The sequence below is a fragment of the Aplidium turbinatum genome, chromosome 3 (genome assembly GCF_918807975.1).
Source record: "Aplidium turbinatum chromosome 3, kaAplTurb1.1, whole genome shotgun sequence".
NCBI classification, from domain to species: Eukaryota; Metazoa; Chordata; class Ascidiacea; order Aplousobranchia; family Polyclinidae; genus Aplidium; species Aplidium turbinatum.
In genome coordinates, this window is record NC_137474.1 from 20,904,080 (window position 1) to 20,917,784 (window position 13,705).

At 38.7% G+C, this 13,705-nt stretch overlaps 1 protein-coding gene across 2 annotated transcripts in view; it reads left to right on the forward strand.

Moving 5' to 3' along the window:
- The first annotated feature begins 6,012 nt into the window (after positions 1-6,012).
- Positions 6,013-13,705, forward strand: part of LOC145766426 (uncharacterized) — a 55,451-nt gene continuing 47,758 nt past the window's right edge. For both annotated transcript variants that reach the window (XM_082578132.1, XM_082578133.1), the window contains exons 1-2: positions 6,013-6,279; positions 7,020-7,070. In XM_082578132.1, the coding sequence (XP_082434258.1) occupies positions 6,051-6,279; positions 7,020-7,070 (280 nt within the window). In that variant the 5' untranslated portion in view covers positions 6,013-6,050. The remainder of the gene's footprint in view (positions 6,280-7,019; positions 7,071-13,705) is intronic.

Genomic DNA, 13,705 nt, shown 5'->3' on the forward strand with positions numbered 1-13,705 from the left:
CTCAAAGGCAACTCAAATTTCTCGGTCACATTATCAGAAAAGAAGATTTCGAAAATCTCTGTCTCAGCGGCCGCCTTCTCGGGAAACGTGCTCGTGGCAGACAACGAACAACATTTATATCCAATTTCAATACATCAATCAGCCAACCAAGAACACTTTGGGACACTGCGCGACAAAGGGAACACTAGAAAAATTTACGAACTGAGCATCTAAAAATTGAATAAGGCTGTTCACCAGGCATTAAATGATATGAGATGTTTTACTGGTGCAAATTAAGCTAAACTATCACAAGATGTATACAGTGACAATCTGCTTTTATTCCGACGTTTCGTCAATCAGACACGACTGACTTCTTCAGGGGGCTAGACCAGGTAGTGACTACCTGTCTAGCATGGCAAAACACAGGACATATTGCTGAAAACAACTAAACATGCAAAATGAAAATTCAACTTCTGGACAAAAACTTATCGCGCGCAAAGTTTGAAATAAGTTAGAAAAAAGGGGGACTTAATTGCGATCAACAAGAAACTTAAATAACAACAAGATAGGAGAGTGAACAGCATGAGTCATGAATCGAGTTTTGTACGCACTACTGCACAGTTTTACAATCAGCATGAAACCAATTTTAAAAAACGTCAAATCAGCACTTACAATAGTTTTTTGTAAATAGCGGGAAAAGAGATGCCATCATTGCGATTCATTACATGAGGCTTTTGATTGATGAACCAACTTTCAGAAAACATTCGCTTTTTATAATCACTTTCAACTTTTAGAATTTTAGAATTGCTCCAAGTTATTTTATGATCTGAAGTTATGGCATGCATGCAAGGAGCGGAATGTTCAGGGCGTTGATATTTGAAAGCTCTTTTGTGTTCATTAATGCGAGATTTGAGATCTCGTTTTGTTTGGCCAACATAAATTAAATTGCAATTATCACAAGAAACTTGGTACACTAAACCTGAGATTTCGCTTTGATTCAAGGGGTCTTTTAAAGATGGCAAAAATTTACTTATTGTCAAGAAAGGTTTCAAAGCGACTTTTACACCAATTTCATTTAAGATACGCCGAATATTTTCAGAAACTCCCTTAACATAAGGTAAAGAAACAAAAGACTTATACTGGGTAAATGGGGGTACTAAACTTATTAGGTTGTCGTTGGCAAGCATGCTTTCTTGGAAATCCATTGAGGCGCAAAGTATTGTGTAATGCTTTGTTCTGTCGTGAACGTTCATGCGGATCAGCCCTAACTCGTAACTGCAAACCCTTACAAAAACGTTGCCGAGGCCAAACGGCAAAAGTTGAAATTGCCTCGGCAATTGCTTTGAACGTTTATTACGAAAAAAATTGTACCAAAACATGTAAAACAAAAAGCGAAAAATATGCTAGAGTAGTCCATCACGGCCGCACTGTTTGATTTGTTGTGATGTAATAATGCCAAAAGTAGCGATAATGCGAGCAACGCGATACGCACGCTGTTTACGGTAATTCACGTTAAATAACTCACGGGGAGGAAAAGTAAGTTAGTTTTGGGTTGATTCAACGTTCGAGTCAGCACAGATCGATTTAATTTTCCCGGCGGGGTGTATTGCGTAACAACAATGCCCAGAAAGAAATTTATGTTTGTTTTACATTAATTCGACATCTAGCGACGTTGAATTATCATAAAATAACGTTAATTGCTCAACCAGGTACCGGTAACAAATTAAAAGCTCCCTGCGAGAAGATTGCCTCGATTTACGTATGCACTAACATAGTTTCGGCACAATTGGGATACTGCATGCAACACAAAGTCTATTTGATAAAGAACTAGCTGTCAGAATCGGAATGATCAGATGCTGTATCGGAGGATGAGGTTGTCGCGTCATCACTGGAATCAGACACATCAAGAGGCTCATCGCTTGGCTGTAAATCTACACTGTCTTCGCCGTTCGCAATGAAGCATCCGCGTTTTGCGGCTTTCGTGCTTTGATACCCATCCACACGCCTCTTTCGCAGAGCTCCATCAGGGTGTTGACTAAGGAACAAATCTATGGCTATGGCATAACGACTGGCAGGAATGTCTAACCATAACCTTACAAGTGCTCGTGTGGCCTCGGCATTTTTATTGCCGACGCTAACTTCAAAGACTGAGAAACTCTTTTCTTAATTAGAACAAAAGTATCGAAATATCGAATATTTTTTCAAATGTCGTATCGTTTTGTTTTTTTCAATATCGCCCAACACTAGTGGCAGTTAAACCTGCACTTGAAAAACATCTCTCTGAAGAAGCAGATGTGGCAGTTACACAAAAATATTGCGCTTGACAAGAAAGATCTCTTTAATGCGAACAACGAAACTCGTACGTTTTTCCTATGCCGGATTGTACTAAACTAAACCGATAAACAATTCTACTTTCGCTGCAGCGAATTCGTTGCGACCAGACGGAGCGGTACGGTGTCGATCGTTAAAGCGGTTTCAATTATCCGATTTCATGTGCATTTTGAAACCGGTTAGGCTTCACAACCGGTTATTCTATATTCGGTATTCTATTTTGCCCATCCCTACGAATAACTGAGACGTCTAAAAATAATATGGAGTTGTTTTTTTCATGTTCTGTTGTGAATTGAATTGAAGAAGATATGCTATTCAAATGTTGATGAAATTGGTTGACCGCAGACTTTTTTATAATGCAAAAAGTGTCATCTAGATATCTCACCCAAAGTTGCGGTGGTGTATGGAATGAAGTGATGGCAGTGCACTCATGTATTCCATGAAAATGTTAGCCACGACCGGGGAAATGCAAGAACCCATCGGCGTACCATAAATTTGACGATAAAGAACGTTATTATAACAAAATACAGTAGACTCAAAACACAATTTCAAAGCTTCTGTGACGTCATTGATAGAAAGTTTAGTGCGTTCGTGTAAAGACTTATCTTGCGAAAGTAGTAAAGAGATAATCTGCAAACATTCTTTGAGAGGAACGGAAGTAAATAAGCTCACAACATCAAAAGAAACAAAGCAATTATTGCAATCAACAGAGGTGTTTTTAATTAATTGTACAAACTCAGATGAATTTTTGATGGCATCTCTTTTCCTGCTATCTACAAAAAACTATTGTAAGTGCTGATTTGACGTTTTTTAAAATTGGTTTCATGCTGATTGTAAAACTGTGCAGTAGTGCGTACAAAACTCGATTCATGACTCATGCCGTTCACTCTCCTATCTTGTTGTTATTTAAGTTTCTTGTTGATCGCAATTAAGTCCCCCTTTTTTCTAACTTATTTCAAACTTTGCGCGCGATAAGTTTTTGTCCAGAAGTTGAATTTTCATTTTGCATGTTTAGTTGTTTTCAGCAATATGTCCTGTGTTTTGCCATGCTAGACAGGTAGTCACTACCTGGTCTAGCCCCCTGAAGAAGTCAGTCGTGTCTGATTGACGAAACGTCGGAATAAAAGCAGATTGTCACTGTATACATCTTGTGATAGTTTAGCTTAATTTGCACCATTAGAACATCTCATATCATTTAATTTAATGCCTGGTGAACAGCCTCATTCAATTTTCAGCATTATCAGAAAAGAATATGGCAAGGACGTGTTAAGAAAAGCGAGGAAACTTGTGAATGAAATTTGAAGATTAGTAAATTATATCAGCATCTCAAGTTTAATCATTGCTGTTTGAGAGAAAGAATTCTTCCTAAAAGTCTACAGTTTTCTTCACCTATTCGCACATCTCGTGGTTTTCGATTAGCGTCTAAACACGGTTTTGAATTTTTAAAATTGCGCATACCGTAACGGAATGTCACTTTCAAATCAAGAAGAAAAAATCATTTTATAATCAACTTTATGACTTTTTGAAGAGCAAGCTAAAGTAGGCCACACATTTGTTTAGCCTTTTCATTCTGTTACTACAATGTAAAAATGAACTGTGTTCTTGGAACAAGTTTTTGCTGGTCGGGATAACTAGGCTACGGTACCCGATAATTTCCTTTCAATCCAAGCTGTAGGCCACACATTTGTTGGTCCAAACTAATCATTTTAACCATTCAAAAGTACTAACTTATAGACATAAACATGATCTATTTTTTTTTTTTTTGTAACATTTTCTTTGTTTTATTTTTCCTTCATATCTTAAATTTTTCTGAAAGTGTTGCGACGTGCCAAATTTCTTTCAACTCAATAACTTACTTCGGTCACAAGCCCGTTTTAACGTTCGCGTTTTGTCGCTTCTACCTTTTTCTCGACCTTTGCTATGTTGACGTATTGTTTTTGATATCATGATCAGAAAGAAAAACAACTGAACTGACATGACGAATTCAAGCACGTTTTAACGTTCGCGTTTTGTCGCTTCTACCTTTGCTATGTTGACGTGTATTGTTTTTCATATGATGGTCAGAAATAAAAACAACTGAACTGACATGAAGAATTTTAATTTAATAGTTCAAACATTTTCTTTTTATTCCTTTCTGCACGATTTCAACGTTTAGCGACGTTAAAACGATGTAAAAACGGCAATTATAATTAGGCTACGGTACCCGATAATTTCCTTTCAAAAATTTCAAAACCTCGCCGAATAGGGCACTCGCCGAAAAGGGCTCTCCCCGAATCGGACTAGTCGAATCGGACTCGCCGAATAGTAGCAGACCCCTTAACACCACCATGAAAATAATCACCGGTTGTCTGCTTCCAGCTCCCACTGACTTTCTTCCGGTACTATCAGGCATCGCCCCAGGTAGACTTTGTAGGGAAAACCACGTACGTAGTCTGGTCCTACAAGCTATGTCAAGGGATGATCACCTCCTCAACCAGATTGTCCTAAACTTGCACTCCCAAAATCCTCAGCGCTCGAAATGTCGACGCCCGTTTTCCCGACATGCTGCAGCTGTCTGCAAATTAAACTTCCACATTTCCGAAGTTTAAAACCGTGAATGGAGAGAAGTTGCGAGACCAACCCAATTCACAGTCCTTCCCAATACCAACACCCCACCTGGAGCAGAACTACCCCAGAAGGAATGGGTGAAGCTTAATCGCCTGCGGACTGGAGTGGGTCGTTTTAGCAGCAACATGTTCCAGTGAGGCCTCGCCGATTCATCATTTTGTCTGTCCAGATCAAAGTCCCATTACCCAAAATCTAATTTTATCTATTTTACCATATTAAAAATATAAAACAGCGTTGTTCAGCAAAAACAACATTTAATGTAAAGAACGGCATCAATAGTTTCAGTGAGACATTTGCGCTTTTTTTGTGTACAATCGATGCAATATTGGGTTTGATTTTGGATACTGCACAAAGCAAATCTGACTTCAGATCTAACAGCTTGTTTCGAAATTTAACTTCAAAGCAACAACACTTGAAAATGCTGATTCACAGAGATAAGTGGAAGGGAACATAGTCAACGGTTTTGCACAACTTTTGGATATGCTTTCCCCATCATTCCCCAGAATTTTCCCAATCTTTCATCTTCAAAAGAATATAGCTCGCTCGTCTCAACACTAACTCTAAATGTACACTATTTACACTGTATAAACTACTTCAAACAACTGCTAACAGCAACGCAGCCATCAAGCTTGCTCATAAAACAACTGTAAATGAACTGTAAATGAACACAAAAATGAAATACATAAAACCGGCAACGAAAATGATGCGAAAAATAAATCACTATGACGAAACAATTTTAAAAATCATAAAATATCACTGTGCTTGTTTGGTTGTTTTGAACGGACTCAAAGCATCAAAAAAAAGTTTAAGTGATAAAGCAACTTTACCACTTACAACTGTGACATTGTTTGTTACATCTATAATTCTAAATATTCTGGTTCAGCTGATTACCCACCTGCTATCCTGAAATTACCCACATGTGGGTATTTACCCATAGGTTAAGAACCACTGCTGTAGAGATTTTAGAAAGTAATAACTATATTTATTGTAAATTTCTCTGCTTGGCTTTTTGCTTGGCATTAAGTGCTTTTTGTAGTATTAATAGTCCTGAGTTACTGTTTAATATACCATAATAAATATATTTGGAACAGGTTAAAAGTAGACTGTTATTGTTACAACATATTTGTGAACAAATGCCTGGAAAAATAAGTACCAGCCATGATGATCATGATAGTCGTAAAAGTTCAGACCAGGGAAATCCTCGAGATACCTGTTACTCCTGCAAAAAGACTGGTCACTTCGCTCGGGATTGTCCTGAGGCAGATGACTACTATCAACGACGACCTCGTGGAGTAGGATATTATGGGCGTGGAAGAGGTAGAGGAGGATACAGTCGTGGAGGATACAGACAAAGACCATCTGGTAAGGAACTGTTTTTTACAAACTCTATTTTTAATCTCCATAAGTGTCCTATGTGTAAATTTTAGCTTAAAATGTGTGTGAGGTAGCATAGGAGTGGTCAAATTAATAAGTTTTATTGGTGGCGCTTTGACTGAGGTGGCCACAACCGCCACATGCTTATTGACAGCTGTAGGATTTCAAGCTGAAGTTTATAATGTCAAACTTCATTTCAATGAGTGCATTTTGTTATGATTACCAATGCATTCCTTGACCTTTAAAACAATGCAATAATATTTTCACAAACTTTTAGCCTGTCCTAGACTCAATTAAATTCATTAAATGAATTACTAATCAATTACAATCATTGAAAGACGCCCAGTCGCCCAGTGGAGACAATTTTTATTCACTGTACTGGTACCACAAGAACCTCACGACTCTCAATGATACGTAGATATTTTTTTTCAACAAAAGAGTCAGAAATAACTTTATTTGCATAATCAGATTCTATGATGGCCTAGTGCACAATAAGCTTACATCACAATAACATACATTAAGTACGCTCACTTGCTCAGTGTTGAACAATTATTCAAACTGATTAGCCAGGAATAGCGAAAGACCCTTTGTTCATTCAATCAGCTGTTCCCATGTGTGCAAGTAACAAGCTATAAAGTGGATTAATGTCACAGCTTTTATAAAAAAAAGTCTTGCTGTGACAGATCAATGATCTTGCTTTGACAAATCAATTTTATTTTCTCATACAGATGTCTGCTATCGCTGTGGGGGACATGGCCACTTTGCCAGAGAATGTGAACGTAAGTCGAGCTTTTCATTGTTAACTCGACTTGTAATAATGTTTTAAACTGTTTAGGCACTAGGCAGAGTTTATCGGGTCTGCTACTATTCGGCTAGTCCGATTCGGCTACAGTCTGATTCGGCTAGTGCCCTATTCGGCTACAGTTTTGAATTGTATTTTGTATTTTATTCCACAATACCGTTTCTACTGCATTCCGACAAACAAAAATAAATTGAAATGAAATCTAGGGTGCAGTGAAAAATTAAAATTTTAAAATTTCAACAAAAATTATGATTAAATGGTGGTTGGTGGCCCTACCCTACACCTAAAAACATATCTGATGGTGTTTTGGAGTTGTTGCACCTCTAACTGTCCAATGTCCATGCAACTTTGGAAAGTTGTATGCGGGGGGCTCAAAATCATAAAACATAGCATAACTCATGATCCATGTGTCGTAGAAAGTTAATTTTTGGCTCTGTGGAATCAGAAACACCATGTATTTATTTGTTCCAAGAGAACTTTTAGCTCTAAGAGCAATAGAATTTAAGTTATGCTCAAATATCTAAATTTGAGACATATTGTGGGCAAAATATCACAAAATTGACAACAAGTTTGGACAAACCAATGACGAAATTTAAACAAGAAAAATTTTCGTTTCTGTCATGTGTCAGTGCTTGCCTGTTAAGCTTACACTTTCAATTTCGATAATGGAGCACTGGCTTATAGTATACTGTACAAAACAATGATGCAAAATTGTGTATGATGCGCTCAAATACTTTAGGACAAGAAACTCTGTAGTTTGGGCAAATTACTGGTACGTGTTGTCACTTGACTAATCAACGTTTAGGACATTAATCATAAGCAATACATTACACAATCAAATGCAGTGCATCAGTACACACAATACAATGTGTTGTCAATTTTTTTTCTAAGAGAGTTCGTCGACAGTAAATTGATGCTTAGTATGAAACTTTTTCATAAGTTTTCTTGATTTGGTTAGGGGTAGGCTGTACATATGGTTAAAAAAGTTATCATTCTGGATCATTTTGGTGACACCCAGGGCTATTTTAAAGTATATTGTTTCCTGAGCATTTTAAGCCATAATTCAATAAATTTGGAGAAAAACTGAGACAGTGCCGGCAAAAACGGTGTCCGGAATGCCTAAAAAACGAAAATGACACTTTTAACGTTAATAATGCATTTAATACAGTAACATGGCCATTATGATGTCGCCATTAGCCAGCAATTGGCCTTACTGTTTACAGTGGTGACATTCAAGATGGCCATTGTTTACAGTCTTGCAAACTCGAGGAGAGTATTAGAGTCGCACTCTCGTCGGAACTCGCGTAATTACTCCGCCAGAGTCCAACTGGACTCACGCAAAAGGGATATTTTTTACTTAAATAAAGAAATATAGACTCTCGCCATTATTTAAAGCATGCTTGACTCTTGCCCCATTGAAGACGAATTTGCAAGCCTGGTTTACATAGTAAAAATATCGGATTTACTACTAGCAATGTTCACTGTGCAGAGCTACTGCAAGCAATCAATGTCTGTGGTAGTATTTAATAATTATACTGTTCTGTAGACTAATTATACTGATTCATGATAATAGTACTACGTAGCAAACTACTTGTAGTAAAATGCTTTGAATAATCCCCCAATGATGGGGCAGTTATCCAAGAGAAATGTCATATTCTTTCCTGACATATCCCATGAAGTTTATGAACCAAGTATATTACATGGCATTATCTGTATAGATGCAGCATATTGGACATCAGGTCTGCTTAGGTATCTCCACCTCTGATTCACACTTTCATTGGGATGACTTGCACTTTTTAAATACTCAATTGTGTAAGACAGTTGTATCACCATTGTTCTTCATACAAATTCCAAGATGCCAATTTCTTTTGTTCCCAGCATCCCAAATTACAATGCACGGCTCATTTACCCCAAGATCAACATCTTCATTTCTGGATCGTTGTGGATCAGCATCTCCCATTGTCATAATTATGTAAGAATAAGATGCAGTGCAGTCAATATGTCTTCTTCTGATGAAATTTCTGGAAGGTCACTCACCGAGTCACACTGTTTAGTTAGAATCAAGGTCAGGTTCAGCTTTGCCTTCAGTTCTTCCATGTTAATCTGATTTACTTTGAACAAATTTGGCCAAGTCACTACGTTCTGTGTGGACGTGTGCTTTCGAAATGAAACCTTGGTTCGAAGAATATTTTTCAGGAAATTGTCATTTGTAAAGTTTTGAACACATTGTTCCAATTCGACAGCCGTTGTAAAGGGGCCATTCCACGATTTGCATTTGTGAAGCAAAATGTTAACATAGTCCTCAGCCCTCTGTGCAGCCTCTATACAATTTTTTTTAATTGTATTTTGTTGGAGTTTCCAATTTCCTTCTCGATTGTCCATGATCTTTGTCAGGGTTGAGGTTGCTTTATCAATAACTATTGTATCAGTCTGAAAAAGAGTCATTTCATTTCGGATTACTTTGGCAGTGAAAATTTTGTTGGAGCTGCTTGCTGATCTTTCGGCCGATGATCGAATTTGGCTAAGTCGCGCTCACAATCAAGATTATTGTTGGGCAAACCTTGAAGCTATGAAAAGGCCAGTTTGTGTACTTCAGTTGCACGTGAAGAGGCACTGGTATGCGAACCGACACCATCTTCTCTGCCGGGTTGTAGGCTATTGCAAGGTCATTAACTGCCCGGGAACAACAATTTTTAAACAAATGCTTTTTAACCACCGAAACAGGTTCTTCAACAGAGATTGAATATGGAACGTGGTACTGGTAGTCCTGGAGAACAGTAACAGGGTTCGATCTTAACGCTAGTCAGCTAGCCAATGGCTAGTGAAAATTTGCACGGACTAGTAGAAATGTTGCAGTACTAGTTCGATTGGCTAGTGAAAATATTAGCCGGTGAAAAGTTTTGGTTTACAAAATGGCAATTGGCGACGTCACTCTGAAATATTGCAAAAATTTGCTTGCCAGAGGCGACATTGCACGAAGAAGGCTGCAAAGTCGGTCAACTGAGCAGTGAGCACGTGACTACTTTTTTCGTTTTTTCCCTCTTTGGATTGCTACCTTGTCGTAGTTAAAGAGCTTGTATGCCTCCGTGACCTAAAGAGTTATGCTGACCCAACAAGCCAGACAGGTCTGACGGTAGAGGCCTAACCAAACGCATGTATTATACCACCCTTGCGAGTGGCGTGTCATCTCGTACTACAGATGCACACAATGTAATATTACAACATAAATAAATATTAAGCACACACCGCATGCCACATTTTTTTTATGTTTTAAAATTGCATTGTTTGCGTCTGTAGTACGAGAAGATGTTTTTGTGCGTATTGTTGCTCTCTTGTGCGTAGGGATGGGCAAAATAGAATACCGAATATAGAATAACCGGTTGTGAAGCCTAACCGGTTTCAAAATGCACATGAAATCGGATAATTGAAACCGCTTTAACGATCGACACCGTACCGCTCCGTCTGGTCGCAACGAATTCGCTGCAGCGAAAGTAGAATTGTTTATCGGTTTAGTTTAGTACAATCCGGCATAGGAAAAACGTACGAGTTTCGTTGTTCGCATTAAAGAGATCTTTCTTGTCAAGCGCAATATTTTTGTGTAACTGCCACATCTGCTTCTTCAGAGAGATGTTTTTCAAGTGCAGGTTTAACTGCCACTAGTGTTGGGCGATATTGAAAAAAACAAAACGATACGACATTTGAAAAAATATTCGATATTTCGATACTTTTGTTCTAATTAAGAAAAGAGTTTCTCAGTCTTTGAAGTTAGCGTCGGCAATAAAAATGCCGAGGCCACACGAGCACTTGTAAGGTTATGGTTAGACATTCCTGCCAGTCGTTATGCCATAGCCATAGATTTGTTCCTTAGTCAACACCCTGATGGAGCTCTGCGAAAGAGGCGTGTGGATGGGTATCAAAGCACGAAAGCCGCAAAACGCGGATGCTTCATTGCGAACGGCGAAGACAGTGTAGATTTACAGCCAAGCGATGAGCCTCTTGATGTGTCTGATTCCAGTGATGACGCGACAACCTCATCCTCCGATACAGCATCTGATCATTCCGATTCTGACAGCTAGTTCTTTATCAAATAGACTTTGTGTTGCATGCAGTATCCCAATTGTGCCGAAACTATGTTAGTGCATACGTAAATCGAGGCAATCTTCTCGCAGGGAGCTTTTAATTTGTTACCGGTACCTGGTTGAGCAATTAACGTTATTTTATGATAATTCAACGTCGCTAGATGTCGAATTAATGTAAAACAAACATAAATTTCTTTCTGGGCATTGTTGTTACGCAATACACCCCGCCGGGAAAATTAAATCGATCTGTGCTGACTCGAACGTTGAATCAACCCAAAACTAACTTACTTTTCCTCCCCGTGAGTTATTTAACGTGAATTACCGTAAACAGCGTGCGTATCGCGTTGCTCGCATTATCGCTACTTTTGGCATTATTACATCACAACAAATCAAACAGTGCGGCCGTGATGGACTACTCTAGCATATTTTTCGCTTTTTGTTTTACATGTTTTGGTACAATTTTTTTCGTAATAAACGTTCAAAGCAATTGCCGAGGCAATTTCAACTTTTGCCGTTTGGCCTCGGCAACGTTTTTGTAAGGGTTTGCAGTTACGAGTTAGGGCTGTGATAGATAAAACATCGCACGAAATTGAAATAAATATCAATATTGAAAAGATATCGTATCGTAAATTTTAATTCGATATATCGCTCAACACTAACTGCCACCAAGATGAGATCCCGTTTGACAGGTGAACATTTAAAAAGCCTAAATTTGCTACACTGCAATAAGCAATTTTGTGATGTTCATTGTTTTTGTAAAATCATTAAAATGTGTTGATGGTAAAAACGGTCAATTATTCTAGAATAGATATCTGTATTCTATATTCGGTTTCAGTATTCTAGAATATTCTAGAATAGCTAATTATTCTATTTTGCCCATCCCTACTTGTGCGTACTGAAAGCTGAAAGCCTTTACTTTAGTTAGTTTCAGTCTAAGCCAAAACACAAAACCTAAAGCAGCCGGTGTCCATGGCCGCTAAGTAGTGCTTGAATGACCGCCGGTGCTACCTCCTCAGTCGGCCAAGTTTGGCCGCCGGTTTCTTTTAGCCAATTATTTAATTTCGCAATAGAACGATCGTGGATTAAATGTCAAAAATATGTAGCCTAGTACTGTATCAAAGAGTGACGCAGAATTAGGTCAGCGCGTCATAATCGCCACTGTTGTATTGCGTGGAAGCATTTGCTATTGTGTATATGGAATGTATCCAGCTGCGATCACCAGCGCTGTAAGTCTTGTTTGCAATTCCCGACGTTTATTTTAACAAAGTGTTAATCCGAAGTGCTAATTTACATCGGCTGGCAATATTATCGTTTTATATCAATTCAATGTTGCCGGGCATTGAATCGTTGTTAAAAAGGAGAACTAGGTTAGTTGACATCGGAGGGGAAAACACGTGTCTTCATAGTTGAGAAATGTTCCCGCTGTGTGTTAGTGACTTCACACGCTCATTGGTGACATCATAACAGAATAGTCAGGTTTTATAAAAGGCGGTACGCAGTTGAAACAATTTACTGAGCTGAGAGCAGTTGAAACAAATTAGTCATTAGATGGTCCCGCAATAGCGAAATACGATCGCGATAAAGCAGTTATTGTGTGGTACAACTATTCTATTGCAGGACGTCGCTCAGGCTTCAACAACGCTAAGTGATCATTTTAGCATTGTGGCAAATTTAATTCTATTTACTTGTGCTATCGTTATTTGTATTTTGGCCTCCAAGCGCGCAGATTTGGCCGTCGAGAAGGAGCTCTCGGTAGGCCACGATGGCTGCCGGAAAAAAATACGAGTTTTAAGGCCTGAAAACACTTATTTTAATACGTCATCAGACAAGTGAAAAGTCAGTAAACTGGTCGGACTAGTGAAAAATCGTGCGGGCTAGTAAAAACGGGAGCAACTAGTCCGGTGGGCTAGTGAAAAAAAAAGTTAAGATCGACCCCTGAGTAGCATTGCATTCAGCCAAGGCAGTGTGCAAGTCTGGTTGGTAGTATTTGTACAAGCTCTGTTTGAGTGGTTTTTTCGTGCACGGACATTTTGCCGAAACCCATTTTGCCGAATGGACATTATGCCGAAGGACATTTTGCCGAATGGACAAATTGCCGAAAGGACTAATTGCCGAATGGACTAATTGCCGAATGGACTAATTGACGAAAGGACTAATTGACGAAAGGACTAATTGCCGAATGGACAAATTGCCGAAACAATTTGGAAAAAAATTACTTTGAAGTGACACAAGTCTCGTTACGTTGCAAGCAGTGCCTTTGAACTGGTAGCCTAATTATTTCGAAGTGACACCAAGTCGCAAGTCTCGTTACCATGCAAGCAGTGCCTTTGAACTGGTAGCCTAATTACTTCGAAGTGACACCAAGTCGCAAGTCTCGTTACCATGCAAGCAGTGCCTTTGAACTGGTAGCCTAATTATTTCGAAGTGACACCAAGTCGCAAGTCTCGTTACCATGCAAGCAGTGCCTTTGCACCGGTATTTATTACTTTGAAGTGACACCAAGTCTCGTTACTATTCAAGCAGTGGCTTTGAA